The sequence below is a fragment of the Grus americana genome, chromosome 4, assembly GCF_028858705.1.
Source record: "Grus americana isolate bGruAme1 chromosome 4, bGruAme1.mat, whole genome shotgun sequence".
In the NCBI taxonomy this organism is placed as follows: domain Eukaryota; kingdom Metazoa; phylum Chordata; class Aves; order Gruiformes; family Gruidae; genus Grus; species Grus americana.
The window spans coordinates 26,691,208-26,718,669 of record NC_072855.1 but is presented as its reverse complement, the minus strand read 5'-3'; the positions used below and the strand labels follow the sequence as shown (position 1 = coordinate 26,718,669).

General features: G+C 36.3%; 1 protein-coding gene across 1 annotated transcript in view; it reads right to left on the bottom strand.

The window, feature by feature from the left end:
- SLC30A9 (solute carrier family 30 member 9) overlaps window positions 1-26,609 on the bottom strand; it is a 37,955-nt gene extending 11,346 nt beyond the window's left edge. The window contains exons 1-15 of the mRNA XM_054825606.1: window positions 26,114-26,609; window positions 23,992-24,168; window positions 20,499-20,561; window positions 17,670-17,769; window positions 16,187-16,279; window positions 15,721-15,803; window positions 14,214-14,272; window positions 13,385-13,452; window positions 8,591-8,693; window positions 5,196-5,251; window positions 3,563-3,698; window positions 3,108-3,147; window positions 2,601-2,672; window positions 2,038-2,145; window positions 606-771 (exon numbers count right to left, since the gene is read on the bottom strand). Coding sequence (XP_054681581.1) covers window positions 606-771; window positions 2,038-2,145; window positions 2,601-2,672; window positions 3,108-3,147; window positions 3,563-3,698; window positions 5,196-5,251; window positions 8,591-8,693; window positions 13,385-13,452; window positions 14,214-14,272; window positions 15,721-15,803; window positions 16,187-16,279; window positions 17,670-17,769; window positions 20,499-20,561; window positions 23,992-24,168; window positions 26,114-26,210 — 1,421 coding nt within the window. The 5' untranslated portion in view covers window positions 26,211-26,609. The remainder of the gene's footprint in view (window positions 1-605; window positions 772-2,037; window positions 2,146-2,600; window positions 2,673-3,107; window positions 3,148-3,562; window positions 3,699-5,195; window positions 5,252-8,590; window positions 8,694-13,384; window positions 13,453-14,213; window positions 14,273-15,720; window positions 15,804-16,186; window positions 16,280-17,669; window positions 17,770-20,498; window positions 20,562-23,991; window positions 24,169-26,113) is intronic.
- Window positions 26,610-27,462: the final 853 nt, after the last annotated feature.

The following is a 27,462-nucleotide window of genomic DNA, read 5'->3' as shown; positions in this document are numbered from 1 at the left end:
AAAGCGTTTAAACGAGATTTCAGAATTACAATGAGCTGACAGTTTATTTCACTACAAATTGCAGATTTCCAAAGAAAGAGAAATTAGCATTGAGTTCATTCTGTAAGCATCTAACATGCAGAATCCACTACATCACAATAATACTGCAGCACTTCACTGCCAACTGCTACAGAATTCCAGACACTGAATATTAACAGTAACAGAATTTAAATATTTAAGTGCTGATAAACTATAAAAGCAACATTACAGTATCATTTAAGTGTTTGCATTTCATGCATTTGAAAATAGTTTTAAGTTTGTGATAGCTTTCTCATTAAATCATTGTCAACGTCTGTAATTAATGTAACTGTTAGAACATACTTGCAATTTTATTTCAGCCATGGAACATTTGAGAAGTACAAGTATTCACTTATTGACATTTTTAGCACAGAAGGAGAAGTTAGTAGTAATTAAGATTCTAAAATCTCAATACAGAAGAATCCACCCTAAAAATAATCAATCTCAGCAGATTTCTCTCATTTAAAGTGCTTGAACTATTTTTTCCCAGGTATTATTTTCTTGCTTTTCATTGTTCTTAGAAGAGAGTGAGCTGTAAAGATTCCTACCTCACTACAGGATCACTTTCCAGTAATTCAGTGAGTCGCTGCAGTTGTTCAGGTTGAATGGATCGTCCCAGCAGGGCTTCAGTGTTAGTGTAGATTAGAAATGCTGAAACAGTTCCTAACAAAGTTCCAACACCTAGAGACCCCACACTGTCATAATAAGGGTTTCCTAAACAAAACATGTCAAGTTAGTTTCACAGAGCATTTCTAAAACATAGCAGATAATTCAGATTTCACACTGAAACGAGTACATAGTTTTAGGTGGGGTTTTTTTTGTTTTGGTTTTTGGTGCGATTGTTTTGGGTTTGTGGGTTTTTTTTAATGCACTGGCAATTCTTTTCTACTGAGGAACAAGATGAAGCTGGAAGAAAACAAGTTATCTTAAGATAAAGTCTCAAGTCCCTCCTGTCCCTCAGCCACTCCTGTCTCCTGCAGGACTAATGAGTAGACTCTTGTCAGCTATTTGGGTTTCTGTGCATAGATTTACCTTTACTAATACAAAGTTATATACACCTAAACACAGGTAGTAGGACAAAAGTCTGTGTTCTTTTAATAGTAACTCAAAAAACTCACAAGTATTAGCGATTTCTGGAATACAGTACTTATTATATAAGTTTTAAACATGTATTCATTTTCAGATTTGTAGAAACAGTAACATATTTTTAAGTTTATGAAGGAAACTATAGATGGACTAAAAAACTGATTTCTATCTAAAAAACCCCTTGCAATTAACTCATTAGAAGCTACAAAGAAACAAAATTACAATTTATATTTTTAGAAACAATTGAAAAGCCAAAGCCAATACTTAAAAAGAGACAAATAATCAATCTTCCCTCTTTAGAAAACTTAACTGTGCAGCAAAGACAGACTTTGAATCAGTTCCCCTATAGATTATCCTACCTGCGTGAGTTAGGTTTGCCATGCTGTTCAGGAGCAGCTATTGTAATCTGAAGGTAACGCTAACACCACTACATCGCAAAAGGAAAGAACTGCTTCCTTAATTCCTCCCCACATGCACATGGAGCTGCACATCACTGAATAAGGAAGCTCAAATTATGTAATCCTACCATGGCACAAAGTGATTTACGTAAGTGACTACAATAAATATACCTTTAGTAAAAATTTCCTTAGTTGGTACAATAAAATAACTCAAAAGAAAGTTAAACCCATCTGCATGTACTCTTTCAAGCTTAACCCCACCAATAATAATAGACATATAAAAAACTTCAAACTTTTATTTTAAATATTTTCAACTCAAACTACTAGAAATGAGATCAGAGAACAGTATAAGCCTCCAGAACCTTACACAGTACGAGTATCAGAAAAATAGTAGAGATGTACTTAAGTCAACCAATATAAACTAAATGGTCTGTGTTCATATCATGCACAGGAGGAAATTCACATCTGCTTGCCTCAGTCTGAAGCAGAATTTTACCTGTTAAAGAAGTCAGACCCATGCAGGTAGCAGCTACAGCCACACTCAGAACTGCTGCAGCATCCTCCAGTAAGACCACGTTTGTACTAGGATCACGACTCTGCACGACTACATATACAACAAAAAAATTACATCGCTTTGAAAAGCTTAATTACATTATGCGCAGTACTTAAACTATACTTACACCAGCAACTTAAGAGAAAAATTTCCATAAGTATGTAGGTGTAAACTGAATTTCTGCATATGCACACACTTCTGAAAGCATTCATAAATACACAGAACAAGCCCTGTGCCAATTATAGAAGCTTCTCCAAAATGTTTGAAAAAATTGAAGGGGCATTTATCCTGAGAAACGCAAGTAGTTTAGCAAAAATATCTAAGTAGAGTTACTTAAATCAACAGGTTTTCACGTAATTTGTAAAATATATTTGTTACTAGAACAGGGGACAGATCAATAAAGCAAGGGGAAAGGGAAAACAAACTTGTTTCTATCATTATGCAAGTACACATAATTCAATTCTGTTTCAAATAACCACATACCTTACTGCTATAACAACACGTACCATATTGATAAAATGACAGACCCTTGGCTCGAGCACTCCTGCGAATTTCATTTATAGCGACAAGAAGGGTAGCTGAAACAACACCAAAGTAGCTGCTGAAAATGGTTAGAGGCAAAAAGACTTGTTTCCATTCTGAAGAGAGGGAAATTTTCTTTCTATCATAGCAACAGATCATCAAGAAAGCTCTGATTATTGATACTCTGAATAATGATAAAGTTACCTTCTTTCCTACATGTGTCTCCCATACAAACTGGAAGAATTACATTCACTGGTAGTTTAAATACCAAAAAGGCACTCTATGTATACTTTCCAAATTATGTGTTCTCCAACTCATTACATAGACAAGAAAAAAAGGTTTTCTGCTTTTTTTTGTTTGTTTACAACACAAGTATTTGCAACAGAGCTCAAAACTTTAATGTGTAAGCAAGGACCAATTATTACTCTAGTTACATTATACTCTTAGAGATTATGAATACTTAAATAGAAATATTTCTTAAAACTGCGTACCTCCTTCAGATACCAATGACCCTGCTAAAATGCAGTATGCCTGTATGGAAAAAAAATAATAATCTCAATTATTATGTTATATGCATATTTGTACAGATCTCTTCACCATAGACTATTCAAACTCAGCATTCCAGAACCCCATTACCCACTGTGCCCTGCAGCTATCCCTAAACAGAAGGCAACAATATTTTAATTATGCAATATATTGCAAAATAGGAAAGAAGTACCTCTTGGGAGGTGTGAAGGGAAGATGCAGGGTTTAAAGAACAGCTCATTTTGTTATAAGATCAGCTATAATTTAACATTATTTTTTTCTTAAAACACATTTGCATTAAGGATGGTTTGAGTTAATTGTGTTAGGATTCAAACTGACTAAGGAAGTGAATTTCAGACCATGCCATTACTTTCTATTACATCACCAGTGTTAGATACAATACCAAACAAGATCAGCTTACCCAGAGAAGAGATTCTATAGGATGAGGGTGGAGCAAACCTATGATCCCATGATACCAAGAAAGTCCTGCACCCATCATGAAAATCCCCACCCCACTAATCAGGGAGGCAATATAGCGCATGTTTGTGAAACCATACCTAGATGAAAACAAAGAAAGTGATTTAGGAAAATAAGATTCTATATCTCTGCAAACATACCTACAAGTTTTTTCTATTAATTTTTACATGTCACACATCATCATCATATGACTGGGCATCTGTTTAAAACAAAGCTGCTAAATCCAATCTAATCCAAGGGCGAAAAAAAGAGCCACCTGGAAAAGGCTACGTAGTACACACAAGAACATCATGCATAGATATTTTTCTAATTCATTTTTAAACAAGCTACATACATAGCTGTATTAGCTCTTCTGCAGAGACTGAGGATTTTACTACTGTAAAAAAATTCATGTCACTGTTACATGTAATTAAAATACTACTTCTAAATTAAAACAGTAGTCATAGGCAGCTAGTCTACACATTCTATATTGCTAATTTAAAGGGAATAAAATTTGTGACATCTTTAAGTAGTTCAGCTAACTGCAGACATTCAACACTTGCAGTTTTTAAGAGCAGTGGGAAGAGCTAAAGCAATATTAAAATGTTACATTTATTCCTTTTTTTTTGTTATTAACTGCTACTACAAACAGTACATTTCTTTTTCAACATTTAAAAACCACTAGCAAAAAAGACTATATAGAGGAAGAAGGGACAAAAAGTGAGAGGGGGGGAAGGAGATGCAACAAATATTTAGTCAAATTTTAGATTATAACATTTTTCAAGTTAACTGATACTTGTGTAGGCCCCATCCCTGGAAGTGTTTAAGACCAGGTTAGATGAGGCTTTGGGCAACCTGGTCTAGTGGAGGGTGTCCCTGCCCATGGCAGGGGGGTTGGAACTAGATGATCTTTGAGGTCCCTTTCAACCCAAACCATTCTATGATTTTATGTTCTTAATGAAGAAAAGCTTAACTAATTCTGTAAATTAGATGTACTTCGAACTAGTGCTTACAGTATGAATGACTTGCCCAAATACATGAAGTGTAAAGCAAGTAAACACCAAGAAAATAACAAAAGTGTAACTTCTAACTTTCATGGAGTTTAAAGAACTTATCAATAATATCCCTATTACTCAGGTAAAAACAAAGAGTAGTTTAAGTCAAATACAACTCCTTATGACACAAGTAGGTGCCTTGCAGAAAAGCACTGTTGAAAATAGGAAGAGGACAGTACTTCTTATATTTAAAAAATGTTGTCATTCACATGAACAGTGTTTAAAAACAAAGTAAATCTATCCAATAGAAGAGGTAGGAGTCCAGGCTAACTTAAAGAAATAATGCCAATTAAAATAATACACATCAAAAAGCATACCACAAAAAAACCCATCATCACATATAACATGCATCAAGCCACCGAAGCTAAAACTCCTGCAGTTTAGAAGAAATCTCACTTCTTTTATCTATTGTAAAATCAGAAACAATGCATTTCAGAAAGGATACAAAACAGCAGATTAAAAAGAACAAGGTGACGCACAAACAAGAACTGATCTTACTCCTATATATAATTACCAAAATCATTATTTACTCAAAAAGCTTACGGATGACTAGGGTCAGGCGTTCTTGCAGACTGACTGATGCCCAAAGCTAGCAATGCCTATTTAGGACAAAAGGAAAAAACCTTTGTTAAAAATAAGTATTTAGAAACATGCTATATGAACTGAATTTGAACAATAAAGGCAGATGCAATTTGCTGATCTGCACATATGCTTTGTTACTGTTATTCTATTAGAGCTGGAATACAATCCTCAAAATCTGTCATCTAAATCTACCACTCAAAAAAATTGTTAATTATATCTATATATATTATATAGGTAATTATAGTATGTATAGAGTGTACGTGTGTGAATATATATAAAAATTGTTAATTATAATTTTAGAATTGCAACCGAAAGTGAACATCATGTGCAATCACAAGTGTTGTTGCTCTGCTTCCATGTGAAGAAATGAAGTTGTTCAGGAAACAAAGCTATTTAAATACACCCCTCTTGAAAAGAAATTAGACAGAGACTATGGTGATGGCATACTATGTTTAGTGCAATAATTTTACACTGCAGTTTCTTTCAGTCGTGAACTTTATATTCTCCAAACTAAAGAAAAAAGTATTTTGAAGGAAGAAATAAAAAACTCTTGCTATCTAAATGGCCTATTTGGGATATACTTAATTAGGTATGTATTAAACTACTGATGCAGTAAGTTATAAATCTAGATCTCAATTTTGCAAAGTATGTGCTTTGTTTTAGGACTATGAATTACTGAAACATAATAGCAAGTACTAAAATTTAGACACTTCAGTCTTCACAACAGCAAGCTGCTTTGAGGCAGCAAGGTTTCTCCTGTGTTTTCCCCAAAACCACATACTCAAACATTTGAGAAAAAAAACCCCCACGCATTTTCAGTGGAACATTTAACTTTCACATTTAAAAACCAGAATAGCTCTTCCACATATAAGTGGTAGGTAATACCACTATCAAATTTGGTTCACCTACATATTGGCACACTTAGCCAAATGAAAAAAAATCACACGCTTTAAGGCTGCCTCCCCATAGATTTCTTCACATATTATCAGTTGAGTTAGTAGCAGCACCCCATCTTCACTTTACAGCTGGAACAGCTGAAAGGTTGTGTAAAACTATTTATGGAAAAATAGCAAAAAATTTGAGTCCTCAACTCAATCTTTACGGACAGAGAAGCATACTAGGTACAACGGAAGCAAAAAAGTAGCCAAAATTACATTCAAATGCTTTTTAAGATGTCAAGTCTGCTCACAGTTCCATGCATTCCTCAAGTTTGGAGAAGCACAAGACTGTTGCATTCTATATGAGTCACGAGCTATGCAAGGACTCCTCTTGCTTGAGCTGCAAGAGGGTTTCAGCCACTCATCTTTAAGTTTTGGGGGTTTTTTTTGTTTCCAAAGCCCTACTATATCAAAAACTGCAACAAGAAAGATTCCTTCTACACTGAGAAGGGGAGATTTCAAGGTCTTGTAATGTATGCCTCAAGCACACTAAAGAAACCAGTGGAAGAGACATCATTAATTTTGCCCCTGCACACTAATATTACGTGCCCAACTCCTGAGTTTGCCACACCAGTCAAAGTAAACTTGTCAGGTATGTGGCTACTTGTGCTGTGAGAGGATGCCTAGGAATACAAAAAGAAGCAGGGATGCTCAAATTCTCATAGTTATGCTACCAAGAGATGACTATGCAACAAAGTCTGTCATTCTGTTACAATAACTGACAGGAAAAGTATCGCAGGTTAACATTTTTAGTCTCAAGTCCCACTTAGGATCCATGAAGTAGCTGAGTAGAGTTCTGCTCACTACAACTCCTCTCTTTCATTTCTCAAAAAACTTAAGAATCTACACTATGATTTTTATCATTCTTAGATTAATACTAATTTAAAAACACCTAGTGGTTTTTTTTTATCTGGACAGGCATTCAATAATACTTTAAAATGACCGATACATCATTCTTGTCCAGGAGGGGCAGGGAGCAGCGAGCATGTAACCCAAATTACTGAGATTTTGTTCTGGCACCAATTCCTAAAGATAAGGCTGGTCACATTACACATATGCATTGTGACAAACAAAATTAAGCCTGTCCTGGGACTCATTTCCTAATGTTTGTATATTTGACTAATACTATAACCCATTTAACCTTTTTTGGTGCACTTTCATCTTAATAGTTACAAGGAAAATAAATTGCAACTGAAGTATGGAACAATCAATTATATAAAAAAAACAATGGATTAGAAAAAAGTCAATAGAAGTAATTGGGGCAGGTGGTTTGAAATAATGTAGATGTATCACAAATAGTATATTAGCAGAAATACTAGTCCAAATACCATTCAAATAGATTTTATTTATAATTACAGGTGAGTCTTTCTAGATTCCTTCTGCATTTAAGGCTTCTACACTAGGTTGTTATTTTACTGTTAGCTTATAAACCCTGCTATAAATTACTGGCATCAGTATAAAAAAAAAAAACACAAGACAAAAAGAGCAGCTAGATAAATCTGTAGAAACCACTAGTTGAAACCACTAGTTTTGGCAAGTAAATTTGCAACAGACTAACAACAGCTTTGCACTCAGATTGGAGAACAGCAGAAAGAGCTCTGAACTTAGCAACATTTCTAAAGTAATGCAAATTTCTCACAAAATATGCCTTTATCTGCCTACAGTTTGATAAAAACTGTACATAACATTACTTTGTAAGTGAGATTCACTTTTGCCTCCGGGAAGCTTAAAAAAAAAAATATACATACACACGTATACTATGTACACACAGAAAAGAGTACATCTTTCCCCCACTGCATGGACACAGAGCTTGTCACACTCTGGGCAGGCTTTGTTATCTGAATGACTGAAACCAGAAATTGTTTAATAAGGTAAAACACAAACACCCCCTCTCCTAGATGAAACTGTTTATTTAAAAAAACGTGTTTTGCCTCAAAATTATTTAAATGGTCATTAGATTAAGTACCAGCTTTTTTCCTCCTTGAATGTATTAATTTTAATTCTAGGGAGCATGTAAACCATACAAAACAGCACAAAAATGATCACAGGTATTGAACAGGAAGAGCACTGTAAATGCACACCACAGCAGAATCTGAAAGTCATTTTTAGTAAGAGTTGTGGCTAAAAAACTTGGAATTCCTAGGCTCCTCTACAACGCCAATGTTATCTATGAGTAAACTTTGTAAAGAAAAAACAAAAGTATTTTGCCATGAGCTCTAGTCCTCCAAAAAAAAAAAAAAAAACCAAAACTGTTTTCACTTCTCTGGTGTTTACTATTTAGGCAGTATAGGCAAACTGAAGAACACTAGTAGATTGAATTATTGCTTTCAAGTGTAATACAGCTCCTATAAGTATCTGTCTTTATTCCTGAAAAATTATTACAAGTGCTAACTTAACCAGAATGGAAGAAATACTCACCTGGTTGCATGTGTCTGCTAAAGAATGTATGGCTTCTGAAAACATACTTGCAGAACCCGTGTAAACCCAAGCAAGCAGCTTAAAGAAAAAGTTCAACCCATTTCTGAAAACAAAGAGAAGAAATAAGCTAAAGAACAGAATTTTTGGTCTTTAATGTTTTCAGCAAAACCACAAGTGCTGTATAATCATGCATTACCTGCCAGCAAGTGGTGAAACCAAGTATCAGTTTAATCATTAGAGACCTGTACAGGCAGATAAGGTATACACATTTTCTGCATGGTTACTGTTAAAAAAGCCCTTTCAGCTAAACTGGATATACAATTTAACTTTCTAAAATCCTTAACTTCTGAGCAGTCCTGAACAAGTTACGCTTCCTGAAAACTACTATGACATTCACTACTCAGAACAACTAATTGCCTACCAGTGGGAGAACAGAAGTCTTAACGATTTCCTTTTCTCTTTCTTCCGTCCTTTGCCTCCTCCTATATATCCCCTCCTAATACTAGAACGCAAGGTTCCCCACTTCAATCTCAGCTTGGGCAATTCCCAGTAGGATACAAATGTAAAACAACATACAGGAAGACAAGGCTGTCATTAGATTGTGCTATAAAAATTATCTATGGAACTTTTCCATTAAGATGTCCAGTGTGACTTGTCAAGCCTTTTTTAGGTTACGAGCTCACTGGAGTAAGCATTGTGTTATGCTGTACAGAGAGAGGCACTAAAATCTGAATCTACATTCTCACTTCAAACATTCATTACCAGAATCAGTCGGTTAATTGTTACAATCATACTGCAAAGAAAATCAGACTAGAGAATTATAACATTCTCCTCTTTTTTAATATATTTGAGTTTAGCTTATTGGCAATTTTTAAAAGTATTCAACTGAAATTAAGTGTTATAGATATTAACAACATCTTGCAGTTGCATTTTTGAACAATCACATGCCAAGAAATCATATTTAAGTTAAAGGAAGCAGAAGTCCAACCCCTTGCCATACACCAAGTAATATAGTTGATTAAATAACATTCATTTCCAAGGTCACCCTTAAAGGTTTTCTCTGAGAGTATATCCACTTCTTCAAGCAAGAGGTAGCACTGTTTTCCATACCTCCTGCCATCCAAGGACCTGCATGTGCTTCGCAATTTTTAATTTAGTCTCATTACCTCATGAGATGGTGAAGCATCACCATAATTTACAGGTATGCAGTAAAAAAAATGCATAAGTTAGTGGATAGAAGAAGAAAGGAAGGCTGTTGTAACACTAAACCATAATTTAAACTCCCTGTGTTAATTACAAGTTCTTCCAACTCACAGCACAGTGCATCTTTAGCATAGAAAGCAAATGAAATAAATTACAGTGGGATTCATGAGCACAGTCTCTTGACTTTTGTATTGTTCTTCTCAATGTTGTATTAATGGAGTTGACAGCTTATCTGAAGGTACAATTCAGCTGTGGGGCCCCCACCTGTTCAGATGACACAATAGGCACTCAGCTGATATTTTATTTCACCCCCACAAATTCAGAATTTGTGGAGGAATCTGACATCCTAGAAATCTAAAAAGAAACAACACTAAGATTTTCAAATGTCAGGCCCAGCAAAATCAATCTGTTAATGATGTCCAGCAAGTTGGAGACATAGGACAGAAAGGTGAAGAGTGCTACACAGGAAATAATCACAAAAACCTAGTGAGTCTATGGAGCCATCAAGGATATTTGGTGTTTCCTGCCTGACTAGATGTTCACATCAATATAAGATGATAGATAAAAGTCAGTTCTGGAGGCAGGATGAGGAAAAAGAGTCAGGTTTTTACTGCAAATAAAATACGTATTGCTTTAAAAACAAATTCACCACTGCATTTGAAAATAATAAGCCCTATGAAAGCCTAAATTCTGTTGAAGAAATACTATGAAGATTTTAAACAGTAGAGGAAAAATAATCCAAAACCAGTAGATTCTGAGGAGGCAGCTGAAATACGCTGAATCAGTTTGAAACAAAGTTATCTTTTACATCAGTAACCACCAATTCAGAAAATATTTTCTCTATTGTACCAAAGTGAACTGAACTGACTGATGAGCTACCTCATTTCTCTCTGCACTGACTTGAAAGAGTAGAAAATCTTAACAGAACTTAAACCAAAGCTAGGTATAGTCTGCAAAAGATTTATTGTAAAGTTTTGAACATCATGCCAAGAAATAACAAAACAACCCACCCCACCTATGATTCATTAGACACAATTCTCTGGCTATTAAACCTACTACTATACAGCATTTTCTAATAAGCCTCTCTTCCACACCTAGAAAATAAGCTGCTTCATTCAACACAAGTTTATAACTGTATTCTAAAGTCTCACAGGAGGCAGATATTCACCAACAAAATGGGGGGAAGTACTGAAATAGACATCTTCCTTGCTGTCAGAAGTCCTGTCAATTGTAGTGTAAAGTCTAAATTTAACTGGTAACTTTAAAATGTACTGATACATAAACACAATCAGCCTTTCTTTGAAGAAAAATAAAAAATACACAATGCAAAAGTAGATCAAAATCAATTCTTCAAATTAAGGTTCCTAATTTAACAGTTTAAATCATAATTAAAACAAATTCAAATAAATCTATCCTGACTGAACTGTAAACTTTAAACAAAATTAAAGGGCATTAATACTTGCATTTACATATTTATCATTCCAAATCTGTTTCAAAGGCAACCACCTCAAAAACCCAAGATGTTTATGTGGAACAGGAATTACGGGGAATTGAAAAATATATACAGGGAATGGTACCATCATGTGATTGCCCACTTTTTATACTCTACCTTACAGCATAAGATAATGGTCTATAAGAACCTGGTCTGATTCACACAACCATCCCTGTCTAATTACATATAATATTTAGGCTTTTGAAGAAAGGACAGTTTAAAAAAAAAAGCCAAAATTAAAAAAAAAACCCAACCAAAAAACCAAACAAAAAACCCAACCAAAATGTTGAGATCCATTATGAATCTATGGGGGAAAAAAATCTTCTATTTAGGCTCTAGAGTTGAGAACTAAACACATTTTATCACATATATTTCCAAAGAAGCAGTAACATTACTAACATCCTTGACCAGTAGTATTTTAAAAAATATATACATATACACCATGCAAACTTTGTATTGTTTAAAAGGTAAAGTATTAGCATGACAATGAAATCACTTCAACAATGCCAGACTCTGAAGAATGTTTTGCTAATAATAGATCATTCCCTTTTTGATAAAAAACATTGCCTTCCTGTATTTCTCTAACAGACCTTGAAAGTTTGCCCTCACACACAGAATTCTGCGAACATGAAGTGTAACAGTGCAGCTGATCTATACCCTCACACGTGGATCCATAGATAAGAACTCTGGTTTTGATTGAACCACATTTCATCCTCAATGGGGAAGCCTCAAGTTTGTGAAAAGCCTACCAAATTATTTTGGCCAGAGAACTTCAGACAGATTGGCCTTTCTTGATCCAAAACCAGAAGCCATTAAAAATCATGCTGATGTTAAGAAGATCAGGGCCATGAACAAAGCGGCACTGATGGTGGCCCTGACTTAAATCTCTGAAAAGTCATCAGGTATTTGAGAGTCACAAGAGATCCTTTAACTTCTAAAAAAGCTCCAAAAAGAGATGATTGAGCAATACAACAGGCTCTACAAACTCCTGCTGGCCTGGTTGCCAGGCATTCATCTATAAAAGTGTCTAATCATCCAGAAGGTATTTATGAAGTGAAGAGAGTGCAATGTTTATAGCTATACCCTATTTACAAAGCAGGAGGAAAGGTCTGTTTTCTCTACATCACTGTAAAAGAGTGAAGGAGGTAGACGTGACCATGCAATCTTCTCCCTCCCTTTTCTTTTTTTTTTTTGTTAGAAACATCCATACTAGCAGTTCTTATATGTTTTTAATTTCAAAAGCTCTGAATAGTTACTAGTAGAATACTCAATAAAGAGGGAGGTTTTCAGTCAAATGAGCTTTGTAGGGTTTTTCTCCTAATCAAAAAGCATATAGTTTTGCAGGAAAACTCAAAAAAGTTATTTTCTGCTCAAAATGTTGTTTCCTGTGCCAGAAAAGCATTTTCCCTATGTTTCTACTTTGCTCCCTTATATCAATAGTGTCTTAGCAAATACCTTTTATAAAATCAATTTTATTTTAAAAATTCACAGGTTTTATGGCAAGTAAATTTTGGCCATCATTTCCTGAGAGGAACTCGACACATTTCTGTTTATTTGATGCCAGATAGTCTCTGTGTTCATTTGCTTTAATTCAGGATCATTAGTTTAGTTTTGTTTCATTCAAATTTGTAAAACATATGAAAGGCAAAAACCTCCTAACTTATCCCCTTTTCTGTTAGAGAGGAAAAGAGTTGAATAGCAGCAGAAAGATAAAAGTTAATTCTTCTCTGTTGGTTATATAGAAGATTGTTTAAAACATATGAAAAGCTTCCTCTCAAAAAGGAGCAAGAAAAAAGGCCAATTTTAAATGCCTGCCTCTCCATATCCTTCAAAATTTTAGTTTTTACTTTAGTAAGACAGATCACTTCAAAAAATTTGTTCTTCTCTGCGCAGAGATATATTCTATCCCTGATCTCTGTGCAGATGAATGTATTTACTTAAACTCTCTCCCATCAACAATGAATAAACAAATCTATTACCTTCAGTTACAGAGACACAGGTATCTTTAGCTTGAATACACACTGTTCTCATTTCCAGGATAATAAAAATAAATTGTTTTATACTTGCATAAACAACACATTTTTATAAAAAAAACTTACATGCAAATAGCTACCATTACCACCTTCCCTGGTCCCTTGAAAAACATAGCTGCTGCACTGGAGCGTGGCTACACAAAGAAATAAGAGATTATTAAAATAAAATAACCAAATCTTGACCTCATGAAGGACCTACCATACAAATTATCACATAAAAACTTTATATTGCCCTGTATTGCAAAAGTGAAGCTACAGTCCTTGAAACCTACTAATTTACTACTGAATGCTCACCCAAACTGCAGCTGGGTCTTACACATTTCTACAAATAGACAGCTGTAAAAAAGATAAACAACCAGCAGGGGCCACTGCATCCATAAGGACAGGAGCCAGCTGTGCAGCAAAACGATTAAGAAATCATTCTACCATAGCGGAACACCTGGATCTAGGGAACAGGTCTGCTTAAGCAAAGAGGAAGAGCCAAAAGGACACAAAGCAAAGTGTTAATGCTATGGGTTGGGGTTTTTTTGGTTTGGTTTTCCCCTTAAGAAACCTATTTCATTTTTCTAAATGAATATGCTTACTATACATGTTTATAGGCTACAGATGAAATCACAAATACAGATACAATTTTGTTAATAAGGCAATTGACAAAAAAAGACACCTTACTGGTGGATTACACTGCCACAGTAGGAACCCATTTAAACTGGCATCATAACTTTTACCACTGTTTTACAGTCAGAGATAGATCTGGTATATTACAGTGCAAATATATCTTTCAATAATATTCAGTTAGTTAAGCTTATGCAACCGTTTCACAACTTTTTCCTTTAAAAGGTGTCATAGTACATCTCATGGCATTTTTCTAGCCAAAAGACTTTAAAACATCTCTTACCTTAGTGTTTCCAAAGAACTCCTTGTATTCCCTCAACAGCCTTTGGTTTCTAAATAGATCTGCAATACAAAATTGTTATTATGAATACTTACTAGCAACCAGTAGTTTCAGGAATTTTTTTTATTTTTTTATTATTCAGCAGCTAACTTCTAGTAAGAGCCACATGGTCTTATTGAATTAAATCTCTTAAAGAGATCCTTCTTTGTGAAAAACTCATCTCCTAATACTGTTAATCAGAAAGACATATTGTTATATGCTCACGCCAAATACAATCTGTTATGATCCTCTACATCATTGCCATTTCTACCAACAAAGTATGATACACAGAGGGAAAAACTCAAAATACACTGTTATGGCTATCTTGCAATGTCCCTGCACCAAAAAACAAAAATTATTCTTTATAACCAAATCCAGGCATCCTACTGCCCACCTCCCACCCCTTAACCCTTTCTGCTGCAAAGGAGAGGAGGATGGACGTTTCAAAGAAAGTCTCTTAAAGTCAGTATTTTTCCATCCATTAATGATGTTCAGCAACTTCAAAATAAACATTGGTATACTACAGTACCTGGAAGCTGTAGTGCTAGATTCTCCCCTAAAGTCATACAAAATACATTGTACACAATTATTTAAATAGATCAAAACAGCCAGTGGAGTACAAGGATAGTCTGTAAAAAAAGGGAGTTACCATGTCAAGTATACAATGTTTCAATATGCTATTATGACTAATAACTTTTTAAATCTCATTTTTTTAATTATGTCCAAGAATTACTCTGCTGGTCACTAAAAATGTTGAAGCTACTGAGTGCACTCTTGGTACAAACACTTACAGGAACCTTAATGAGTGCCCGCAGCTCCAGCCTTTTTACTAGGAAGGTGTTCCAGTGGCACAACTGTTTCAGAACAAAGATCTCTAATTTTAAGGTGCATAACTGGAATAAGTACCTTGAAGCAGTATTACCTCCCCTGTGATTTTAACTGACTAGATAAATCAAAATCCATTACAAACTACTGATTTGACTGTACCTGTTATTGATAATACCAGCAAGGATGACAAAAATAACTTTAAGCAAAAAGACGATTTGGGGGTGTTTCCCCCCTTCTGAAGAACAATGGTAAGCTGAATCCATTTCAGAGGAAAACTAAATTAGTAAAGGTACGGTATAAAGGTTTGCAATGGGTTTAAGTCTTTCAAAAATTCTCAATTAAATCCAAAATCATTGAAGATATTAATTATAATCTAAAAATTTAAAGCCCCCAAAAAACATGACTATAGATCTCAGCTGAACTTATATTCTTTCTGTATCACATAGATGATGTCGTAAGATAGTAACAGACTATATCTGCATAGATAGTAATGCGTTATTTGAACATTATACTACAAAGCCTTGTCAAGAACTGCCAATTCCAAATTTGTGTGTTATCAATGAAATAACACACCACCTAGCAGATTTCTAACAATCCTACTTTGTTGTTTACATTTGAAGTTATTTGAAAACTCTATACTCACTTTCTCTGTACTTGATCTCTGCCTCTTTACGTTGTTTTCTTTCTCTAGCAAGAGCCTCTGGACTACCCCAAACTTCAAGAGATCTGCACAGAGTAAAAGCAACTTAGCAATGGTTCTATTTATGCAACTTCTTTTCAGTTTGACTCCATTATAAATGCCTTTCCTGAAAGGAGAGCATCACATCATTCTTTCCAATAAGAAGCCACGTAGATTACTTTACAGAATAAAAAGCTAAGCAAGAGGAGGCTGAGGACAAGCACTTAATCTTTGGACACATGAAACATACCCGCCAACTTTATATACACCATGTGATTATTACAATAACGAGGATATAAAATGTGTTGAGATAGAAAATGGAAAAACATTATTGCCCTTTTACATTGTAAACCTGACTTTTAAAAAAGTTCTCTGTCATATAATCCATTTTAAATGATCCAAACATTCTTCTTCATAAAAGTGTTCTTACTTTGCCTCTACATCTGATCTCAAGTACACAGTGAAAGTCTCAGTGTCATCATGGGGACTTCGTCGTTTAATTTTCCTCAGCTGGTCTAAATCACTAAAGAAAGCAGAAAAACAGTTTAACGCAAGAAAATGTTCATATTATTCTAATTTTACTTTATGTCTGGGTGATCTTCCACACTTTTGATATTATTAATTTGCAGTACAAAAAACCTGAAGTTGTTTACTTGAGCCAAACAGATGCGCAACATGAAGCAAGCGATCTCTAGGATACTATTGAAAAACTACTGTTTTCCACACTCAAAAGTTCAAATCACGTCTTCACATCATGAAATATTATACATGGAAGACAAAGTATTTTTATCATTGAATGATAAAACATCCAATTAATGATCTGCATGTAATTGATAATGTGCATAAGTGCTAAACAAAAGCGTTCATGGCTTAACATCTCTAAATGGAAATCAGAAGTCATGCGAGATGAAAAGTTAAGAAATTTAACCTCAAAACCTACACACCCAGCACAAGTTACAAAAGGTTGGATATAACAAAACTACTTGAGAGAATGAATAAATTTCCTGGCTGAGCTATACATTAAGGCATCTACACTGAGAAGCATCAGGGATTTCTTTTTTTTTTTTTTTAAATACAACCGAGCATTTCATTTTTAGCCCAATTATCTAGTTGTTTTTTTCTTTTGTCTTTTTTTTTTTTCCCCCCCTACATCCCCCTCCCCCGCTTTGGTCAATCCAGCAAAACTTTAGCTAGTTATTTCTCCGCACAAGCCAGTTATGATAAAAATATGGCAGAGGACTAAGCATAATTTGTCACTGGATTTTCACCAAAGACCCAGTCTGGTGACACACTATATGTAGAAACTTGGAAGGCACAGTGACAGAATAAAAAGTTATAAACAAAGCTGCTAAGCCTTTAGATTTAATATGGGTCATACACATTACATACATGAAATCTGACAGACACCTCAACTATAGCAATACTCAGTAAGACCTGCTGGCAGGCATGGCACATAGTAAAAGGCAGTAAATATGAATCAAGTAACAATAGTTAGGTTACAATGAACCACCTTATATTTCATTTGAAATTACAGACCTCGTGTAACATTAAGTTTCTACTCATCTTTTGAAGGCATTCACATCAAACCATCATGACCCCAAAAATGCTGAAGAGTTGTTTGCAATTCCCCCCTAGGACTAGCTGCTCTAGAGGTAAACCCCCAACTAGACTTATGGCCATACAAGTACAAATAAATTACTTTAAGAAGCAACTACGGAAACAAGCAAACTAAGTGCAAGTTCCTAATCTACTGTAACACTAAGTAAGCAAGAACTAACTTCAGCCACTTATGATTAGATATACCACAAAAGCATTTAGAAAAAGCTGCTGTGCTAAATCACTCTACAGTCACTATTGCTTTTGAAGCACATACAAACATTCACAATCTAAATTTCAACTCAAACCTACCATACCTGGATTTAAGGCAAAACTCATTTATTGCTCTGACTCCAGTGATGAAGTTATTCTGTGTGTATTTTGGTCCATATTCTCTTTTTTTAAGGACTGCTTTCACTTAAAAACAGAAATAGATAAGCAAGTTAAGTCACTCATGGACTCCACAGCAGAAACTTCAAAAGGTAATTCAATCTAGTGCCATATCATCACACCTCTAAGTGGAGATCTGAAAAACATTGCTTGCCAGTGAGACAGAAAACTTACAGTGAAGAGAAAGGAATATTCTTCATTGTGGAAACAAGTCAAAGTAGAATGATTTACCTCCAAAAATGCCACTTGCTAAGTTGTAGTTCAGGGCTCTCAAACATTCCATGTACTTAACTGCCACTGCCAGCTACCTCTCCAACTTTGATGTCAGAGATGGTGTCTGGCTACTAAGATAGCATTCAAATATGGCAAACCCTTGCTCTAGCAACTGAAATGGCAACATAGAGCTCCATTTCTTTTTTCCCAATACTTAACCAATTCCACCTTCCACAGATAAGATCTTTGACTTTTGCAGACCATATAGAGAACTGAGACAGACTGTTTAGGTCATTTTCCTCAACTATTTCTTTCAAAATTAGCACACTTAATATTGGACATTTATAACAAAAATATACATTCTTTATTTATAATGCTGTGTATATCTAGAAGATGTACTCTCATCACATCAGTTTTTCATGCACATGGAAAAGAAAACCACACCTATTCAAAAAAAGAATAAATGTAATTCAAAATTTAAGCCATTATTTCCTGCTTTGTACATACATAACCTCATCTTATTTTCAAATGTAAGTCACTATACATTCACTTCCGTTAAAAATATTACGCACATTGGAAGAAGAGTTACAATTGCTGAAGGATGTAACATTAAAGAACACAACTGAAAACAAAAAGCTCAAATTCTGCAAGTGAGAAGACACATGAACTTCCTGCGATCACAGGACTGGTATAATTTCTATAGTTAGCCCAGAACTTCTCCTTAAGTCACAGAATACTTACAGAAAGATACTGCATTTAAACACTTTGAGAAATTTTTTCCTAGAGTTCTACATTGTCTTATTTCTGAGTTTTGAAAGCTTAAAGGCAAAATACATTGCTTGACACTCCCAACAACCCACTAACACTACAGATGTCAATATTTACCATAATAATCTGATTTCTGTCATCCAGTTTGAACTTAAACAATTGTTTTAAATACTTTAGTAATCATATTCATCCCACAATGATCCTGTACAAAGGTGACAAAAAATTAGATTTCCTAAAAACAGTCCATCATTTACTAAGGTTAGAACAGGATGAACATTTTTAAACAAGAAGAATGTTTCCCATCTTATCTAAGAGAGACATATATCCAAAGTGTGTTAACCTTAGTAAAAAATAACTTGTGGATTTACCAAACACTTACTAATCCACCTTTCAGAAATACAGGTAAATCTCACTAAAAGAAAATACTATGCTGCAATGTACAATTGGTTATATCTCAACAATCCTAAACCCTAGTTCAAGTAACTGTATAAAATTGGCAATAAATGCGGAGGGGGGAAAAAAAAATCAATTTGACATTTCCAAGAGGGTAAAGCCAAATAAAAGATGATGTAAATAAAACACTTTAAATAGCACAAATGTTTAAGATCAGTGATCCTTTAAAAATGTTACTGTCTTAGAAGCTTACTGATCCAAGTATTACTAAGTAACAGCAGCATCTGAAGACTAGAATTCCACTTTCTAGACACTATCAAAAACTTTAACATCTATAATCTACAGAAGCAAAACTCTCTTCTCACTGAAAGATATATCTATTTTTATAATTATTTCACAGTCTATCTAATTTCTCCTAACTTGTATGATCCCCCACATGCATACACTAAGTGACAACAGACACAAAGAAACTGACATAAAGGACGTAGACAAAATTGTGCAGAAAATATACATAGAGAGATACTGATCTCACATTGTTACTGACAAGTATTATGATTTGATGTTTCTTTAAATGTGGGGAAAAACAGGAAGGAATCTTGATACAGTTTACAGCCTGCTGAGTCACTTTCACTCGAGAATTTTTTTGACAGCCTTTAAAGAGAAATGGCAATATCTATTTTGATGAAGTTCTTCGCATATGAATGATCAAAAGCACAGGAGGTTTTTAATAGCATATCTCTCACAATAACATAATAGAAAATACTAGAGTGAAGATGGAGTGAAATCAAGTCATGATAAATTAAAAACATGAAAGAAAGTAATGCTCTTTATTCACTTACGTTTTTAAATAACGTAACTAAAGACAAAAGCATGTATTTATTACAAGCAGAAATGGGAACATTACAGGACTCAGATTAGGTAGTTCATGTGGTCAAAATATATTTAGAAGCAACACTGATTAGATTAACTCAGTAATAAGAAGGAACAGAGGAAGACTTAGAACAAGGAACAGGGGAAGATCAAGTATTCAGCTTAGCAACACTAAATCCAAGATGGTGAATGGACATGCCTAAAAACATGCAAGGAGGACAGACTGTAATAACAGATAAGAAAAATTACTCTTTTCCTGACAAACTCATCAGCTTAAATGAAACAATTAAAAACAGACCTAGAAGAATAATTAGAAGGAATACTGCTGTATTTGATTTTTCAGCAGTCATTTTCAAACAACTGGGTACCAAAGTTGGCATACAAGTGTGTTTTAAAATGTTATTCACATAACTTGTTACACAATTGAAGAGGAACCACAGTTCCCTTACACATATCTTTTTTTACTACTAGCAGACAGCAGTGAAGTTTCAATACAGGAAGTATTTCTTTACCTTTTACTTGGATCGGCTCTTTAAGGAAAGCCTGTTTTTGACCTGCATTGCTCGTATCTTGTCCTGTAAAATAAAAATAAGGGTCACTGCAAACATAGAACTATCTATTTTTCTTTTTAGTAAAGAGTTTGGTGGTTGACTTAACAAAATAAGAATATATCTTAATATTGCTTTCCATCCTTACAATTAAAAAACATTGTTGTTTGATTTCCAACATTTAAAACTCAAAAGACAGAAATAGTAAAAAAAATAAGTAACAAAATAAGACATTTAATATAGCATTGGTCAATAAACTCCTAAAAGCTTGCAACATACTTCAAAAACTATACTCAATTTTAAAAAATATTTTAATAGTGTAATTATAGTTTGGGGCCAGTTGTATGCAAAATTTTAGATTAGTAAATATAATGAATTCTATATAGTTTATGGCTGCTGATCACCTGAATCTCACAGAGCTTTGAAGCTGTAATTTTAAGGAACTGAAGCTTTTTCACTTAGAAAAAGTTAGCTCTTTAAAATACAGAATATTTAAATTAAAATCCACAATGCCTGTGTCACAAGCTGGAGCTAGAATGAAAACAAAGTATTTTAGCTGGTTTTGAAATTTGAGTCTATGACTCGATAAAAAGCCAGTAAAATATCATTTACAGTACTGTTCAGTGAATCTTAATATTTAGAAAATAATAAATTTCGGTGAGATTTTTAGAAATCAGAAGTACTACTCAAAAATACAAACAAACATTGCATCCTTATTTCATACATCTCAACATAGCTTTCAGAACAAAAACCTTATGATTCTAAGATGTCAAACTAACATATCCACTAATACTGTCTAACACTAGAGGTTTGCCACACATCCACAGTCATTAACAAAATTAAAACTGATCTTACTGAAAGCAATATGCAAAAAAAAAAAGTTTTTTCAAGCAGGTTTGTGTTAATTAATGAGATACTCCTAGCTTAACATGCTACTCAAATTACTCAAAGGTCAGATATTCTTGAAGCTTGGACTACATAACTATCTCTTCATCAGGCAATTAGTTATTGCCCTAACAGCAACTCAGGGCTAAGGCTATACAACAATCCAAGCATACTTTCTTGGAAAAATAACACTTATAAACTTATGAAACTGATCTTATTATACAACAAATAAGGCTGGACCACAAATAACTAGCATTCCTAAAACAGTCATCCCTATCAGTTATTGTCTGACTTTAAAACAAAAGCAAAAAACCCTCTGCTGTTCCTTTCCTTTCTTACTGGTTTAAAACACCAGGCAGCCAATCTAAGCTAAGATTGCTTAGCAAAAACTGAGTAATAGCTTCTTTTCAGAAGCTCTGCATGCAACGATTTATGTCATCAAAAGAAATATCACCAAAACTATTTAACAAAATATTGGGTCATAAGATTTCGGGAGGGGGGGAAGGCACAAAAATATCAAGATTTACATCTATGCACAGAGACCACGTCAGGTACCCTTTTAAAGTTCATTACCTCGGACTAGACACTGAACAAAATCATAGTGCATCAGTGAGGAAAAAAAAATACTGAACACTTCAATTCACAGCTATTGTTTTTCAGACAAGCAGAGGTTGATATGATAGAACTTTCAAGATGAATACATTAATATTTTCAGTATCACATTAACAGGAAAAGCATTTCCCAAGTTTACTGACAAAGAAATGGAGGTCCAAAAGAGATCCATTATTTGCTAAATATTTAAGTTACTGGAAAAGTACGGGAATCTTTACAAGTAGTTTATTACCTTTTCAGAATTCTATCAAAATACGCTTTTTTTTAAATAAACAGTAGTAATATGTCCACAACGTAAAAGAACAGTCTACCCACCAGGTCCCAGAAAACACCCCAATATGAAGGTGCATGTAACAATACTCATTCCAAAATAAACCTCAAAGCAATTGTTCATCTATGCACAGTATCTCTAGGCTGCAGTTTCATATACACTTGCATGTGTCAGTCCCCACTTCCCCCCCACCCCCCCCCCAAAAAAAAAAATAAAGGTAAGTCTCAGGGCGCCCATGTGGTACAGCTCCACTCGAGGCTTACTATGAGGCAAGGCTGGCAGCGTCTCTCCTCCAGCCGTTTCAGGAGACACTGAGCAGGATCAGCTTATTGATCCATCTGAACCCTAGCTCTGCAAAAGAAGCAAGCAACTAATTTTTCACAAAACAGGTGTAAACATCATTAATGCCAGCAGAAAAGAGGGAGTAATCAGATAGGAGCAGGAGAAGATGGGGAGACTCCTGATGACAATCAACAATTCTATAAACTTCAAGCAATCATGAAAGCAATAGTGCTAGACTATCTTCACACGTCCAATTTTTAACTGCACATTAAGAACTCAGAAAATACCAACAACTACAACTGGCTCTATAGTCTTTCACTGTATTCAGGCAGACATTCTTCTGCAAGAATCTTGCCCTCTAGCAACCATCTTCAGCTCAAGACTTTCCAAGAAACATAAACGGTCTTAAGGGTTATCCTCTTCTCACAGACTTAAGAAACAATATCTAATTGTTACATTTAGAACAACATTTAAGATCACTTTTGTACTTTCAAACAGAAAAGTAATACTCTTAGCTGGCTATCGTTACTAGCTTTTAAAGACTGCTGCAAGCCTCAAGGAATTTACAAGTTACTAAAGAAAGAATGAAAACCTGCTAGCCTGACAATGAAGAGAAGAAAGTTTTCTTTAGTAGACCACCTAGTTTTAGACAAAAGCACACAGAAAGGGAGCTTTCATCTTAAAAAGCATTTGTTATTTGTTAAAAAGCACAGTGGTCTTCCAAACATGTATCTGTGCAGTCCTATACTTAATAAGTAGAAAAAGTAGAGGATGCTACAGTGGAGCAAAGACAGGACAGTTCTGAATTTCACAAGCACCTAACTAGCACAGGATTGACAATCAAAGGGAACAGCAAGGAGGGTTAGGTTATGTCATTATATCAAGTGTTTAATGTGAATGCTGCAGTTCTGACAATGTTGGATTAGAAAGCTCTAGCAAATGAAACAGCTCAACCTTCTTTACCAGTCACCTATAACGTGACCTAGAGAAGTCACAGTGCTCGGTATTCACACTCATTCAATCTTTATCACTAATTCATTTCACACAACAAGCCTGAAATACTACAGAAAGAATTCAAGTAAGGAAGCAAAGTGGTAAAAGACAAGTACTACATTCCACTTCTTCTCCCTTAAGTTAACTAATCCCTTCTGACATCCACATCTTACCATCATCACCTTAAATTTGATTACTCTAAGCTTAATTCCTTTAAATACTGGAATGACAAATAAATTTCAGCATTCCTATCTGCTAATGAATTTGAAATTTACATGTAGATGTCCACAAGCAACAAATACTAAGAATTCTGCAATCGTAGTATCACACAATTGGAAAAAAAAAGTCATCAATTGTTAAATACATAAACTTTTTACATGTATAAAAATACTCTTTCTCTTAACTTAGTACTACCTGTTCCAACTTTACGCAGGGTTTCTTCTGAGGTTGATCCATTTCTGTCTTCTGATCCAAGATCTTTTTTCTGACCATTGGAGGTATAAACTCTCACTTGACTCATCAACTGCACAGGCAGACGACTGCATGGTATAATATAAGACAGACTCCCAGTTTTCATTGAAGCTTGCCATCCTAGTAGGAGGAGGAAAAACAAGATGTTACAGGCAACCATTTTGGAAGGAAAAAAAGAAGGGAAAGCAGTCCAGCTATACCAGCATAAGTTATGGAAAGTTAGCTTTTAAGTACTAATCTGTGCTTATGTTACTCATGTTTAGGATAGGAATGACAAAATGGGAGTACACAGCATGCTTTCACTGCCTCCCTTCAAACGCCCACTTTTAAACTTCATTCTAATGTTAGGGGTTTTTCCCCTACAATCTGGTATGCACTTTTTCTAAAGACCTCTAGATGATCTTAAGGGGTTAAAAAAAAAAAAAAAATATAAAAATCTATCTGATAAGATTGGCTCATACATTAAGTCCCACCTAGTCATACTGCCTCAAAATCTTTAAAAAACAAGTACTGATAAAAGAACAAATAGAGACCACTACAAAACTATTAGCCTCTGTTGTCATTTCATTTCAGTCCGTGTACACTCAGTACAAACCACAGCTTAGCAATTAAGAAAAACTGAACTGTGTGTACTGCATATTAAGAGCAATTTGCTACAGAAATCATGTTGAAAAGCACACAACATTGTATAAAACATTTTATGCAAAAGAATCTTAAACTTTACAACGGACAAATTACAAGATAAATATGTTAAAAAGCCTATTGAGAAATCACCCTGGGTAGGCAATCTTGAGTTTCAAAAGACTAGCCAAAAGTAGAGTTGTATGCAGTACAAGCCAACCTGTATTAGCAACCAGTTTCTTTCAGGCAGCACGAACACTTCTGTAGAGAGGGTATAGAACTCCTCCAACCAGAAATGCAACAGGTAAGCTGGCTGCTTTAGAAAGCACTCATTAAAAGAACAAAGACATTTTTAAAAAAATTAAGCAGTGCTGGTAAATCAAGTCATACAAAGTATGACTAATCATATATGAATAATGCACCTCTCAACAAAGTGATACTATTTTATAAAACTGCTTATTCCAGAAAAGTCTCCACAGCTCTCCTTTTATTTTAATCCTCTACAGTACATAAGCACCTGCATGTATCCATGCACCAATGTGAGCCTTAGAGAAGAACAACTTCACCAAAACAAGTCAGATAGGCTCTTATTGACTATTAGTTATTGCTAATGTGACAAAAGCCCAGAAAAATCAACTCAGCACAGCTCAGTGAACTTACTGATTATGACTCATAAAAGACTACAACATAAATATATGGCACAACATGAGCAGTGTTCTTTCCCAAACTTCAGTGATATTAGAGCAGTTGAAAAAGGGAAACGTAATCAGCATGTTTAGAGGACATTTTTTCCTACTAATCCATACAAACACAAGAAACCTTTAAAGAAAAAGTGATTTGCTGCAATTCAACCATAAGCAACTATACTGGTCAGAATTTTAACCTCACGGGATCTGCGGCCTAAAGGAAAGCCAGGGCCCACTTCTCAGACCAACACAACTCCTCTAAGACTGCGCTTCATTTTATACAGTGACTGCAAACTTCAACCCCCCAACACGGGCGTGACGTATCAGTTTTACGTAAGACTGGGGTTGATAGGGCAGCAGGCCTACAAAGGGCGTGTGAAAATACCCGCGATAAGGCATTACGTTCGTCAGGATACGCCTCGCCTACCCAAACAGCAACGACCTAAACACTTCCCCCTTTTTAAAGTCGGTACTCGGAAGGCAATCGGCGCTCTGCGGCGGCTCCCGGCCCGGAGATGTTCCGCAGCTGGGGCAGTGTCACTGCCGCAGGGGGAATCCCTTCCCGCCCCTGCTGGGGCCCGAGGCCGGCTGGTACCGCTGGCACTCGCTTTTCCCCACGCCAGCGGGCAGCTTGATTACAGCTTCCTACCAGACTCGACCGGTGAAGGCGGGGGTCCGCCGCCCCGGCCCTGCCCGCCCCGAGGGGTTCCCGGCTGCCCGCCGGCGCAGTGCAGCGGGCCGGGCCCTGAGGGACTCACCGTGGCAGGCGCGGGGGACCGGCGCCGCCCGGCACCGCAGGTACAGCCGGTAGAGGCCGCGGCAGCCCCGCCGCTGAGCGGCCAGGGCCGGCATCATGGCGGCGGCCGCACACGGAGCCCGGCAGCTCCCCACCGCACGCCAGCGGCCGGCGAGCGGTCGGCAATTCGCATCGGAGACGCGCGGCGCGGCCCCCGCTGGCCCCGGGCGGCAGCGGCAGCCGGGATGCCGGCGGTGGGCGGCGCCGCGGCACCCGGATGTGCGGAGGGACCTCGGGGCCGCCGCTGACTCAGCCGCCCCTCCCGCTGCGCCTGCGCGGAACGGCCGCCGGGGCGCGCCGCAGCGTCTCCTCACCTCACCTCACCTGCCGCACAGCAGCTCTGTGCCGGGCAAGGCGCTGCCGGCGGGGAGGCGCGTCCGGCCCCGGGAGGGACGGGACGGCCCCGCGCTGGGCTGGCTTTTACAACCGGCTGGGCCCTGACTGCCTTGCGGCTGGGCTGCAGCGAGGTGGCGTCTAAAATGCGTGACAAGAGTGTCTCATGCTCGGGAACTGCTAATTTACTGCTCGTAATTAAGAGATGGTGTACACGTGTGTGTAGCGCGCGTACACTAGATACGTTAGCACAAGTAAAAACACGTAAAATGATAGTAACAATATTAAAACGCATATGCTAAATCTCTTCGTCAGATTTTTATGTGAAAAAGCTTTTTCCCTACCCATAGGTCTCCCCTAAAACAGACTTCCCGGCTCAGCGCTGATAAACCAAAATCCAGTGGAACGCCTGCTTGTTTCCGCGGCGGATGGCCCTGCCGTGCCGGGGGCTGGTGGCCTGCACCCACCCCGGCCCTGCTCTTCGCGCTACAGCCTGGCGCGGGACCGTGCATTAGATTAGTCCCACTGGCATCACTTCACACGCTTTTTTTTAATTTAAAAAAAAAAAAAAAAAAAGACATTTTGGCAATTTGAAGTTTTTCCAGTGTAGTTTTGATAGTAGTTTACGTGACCCTGACAATCTCTCTGGCTTCCTTGCCTTCATTTGCACGCTGTGAGGAACCCGGGAGCTCACCAGAAGTTAGCTTGGCAGGGAACTTAGATAATTAATGTACCTGATAATCCACAAAGCATTTGATCACTGAGGAGAATTATTAGAGTGCCTGTCTTTAACATACCCAATTAGATTTTGAACAAGGTTTGCTGGCACATAACATCTTTACCAGCCAGATAATCATTAGCATTGCCAATACGAGTTTTCATAGAAGCCCGATGGAGGCAGATTGAAGTAAAATACTTGCATCAAATAATTGACACCCATCTTCCCAATAGTCAATCACAGCCATACCAGGTGAATCA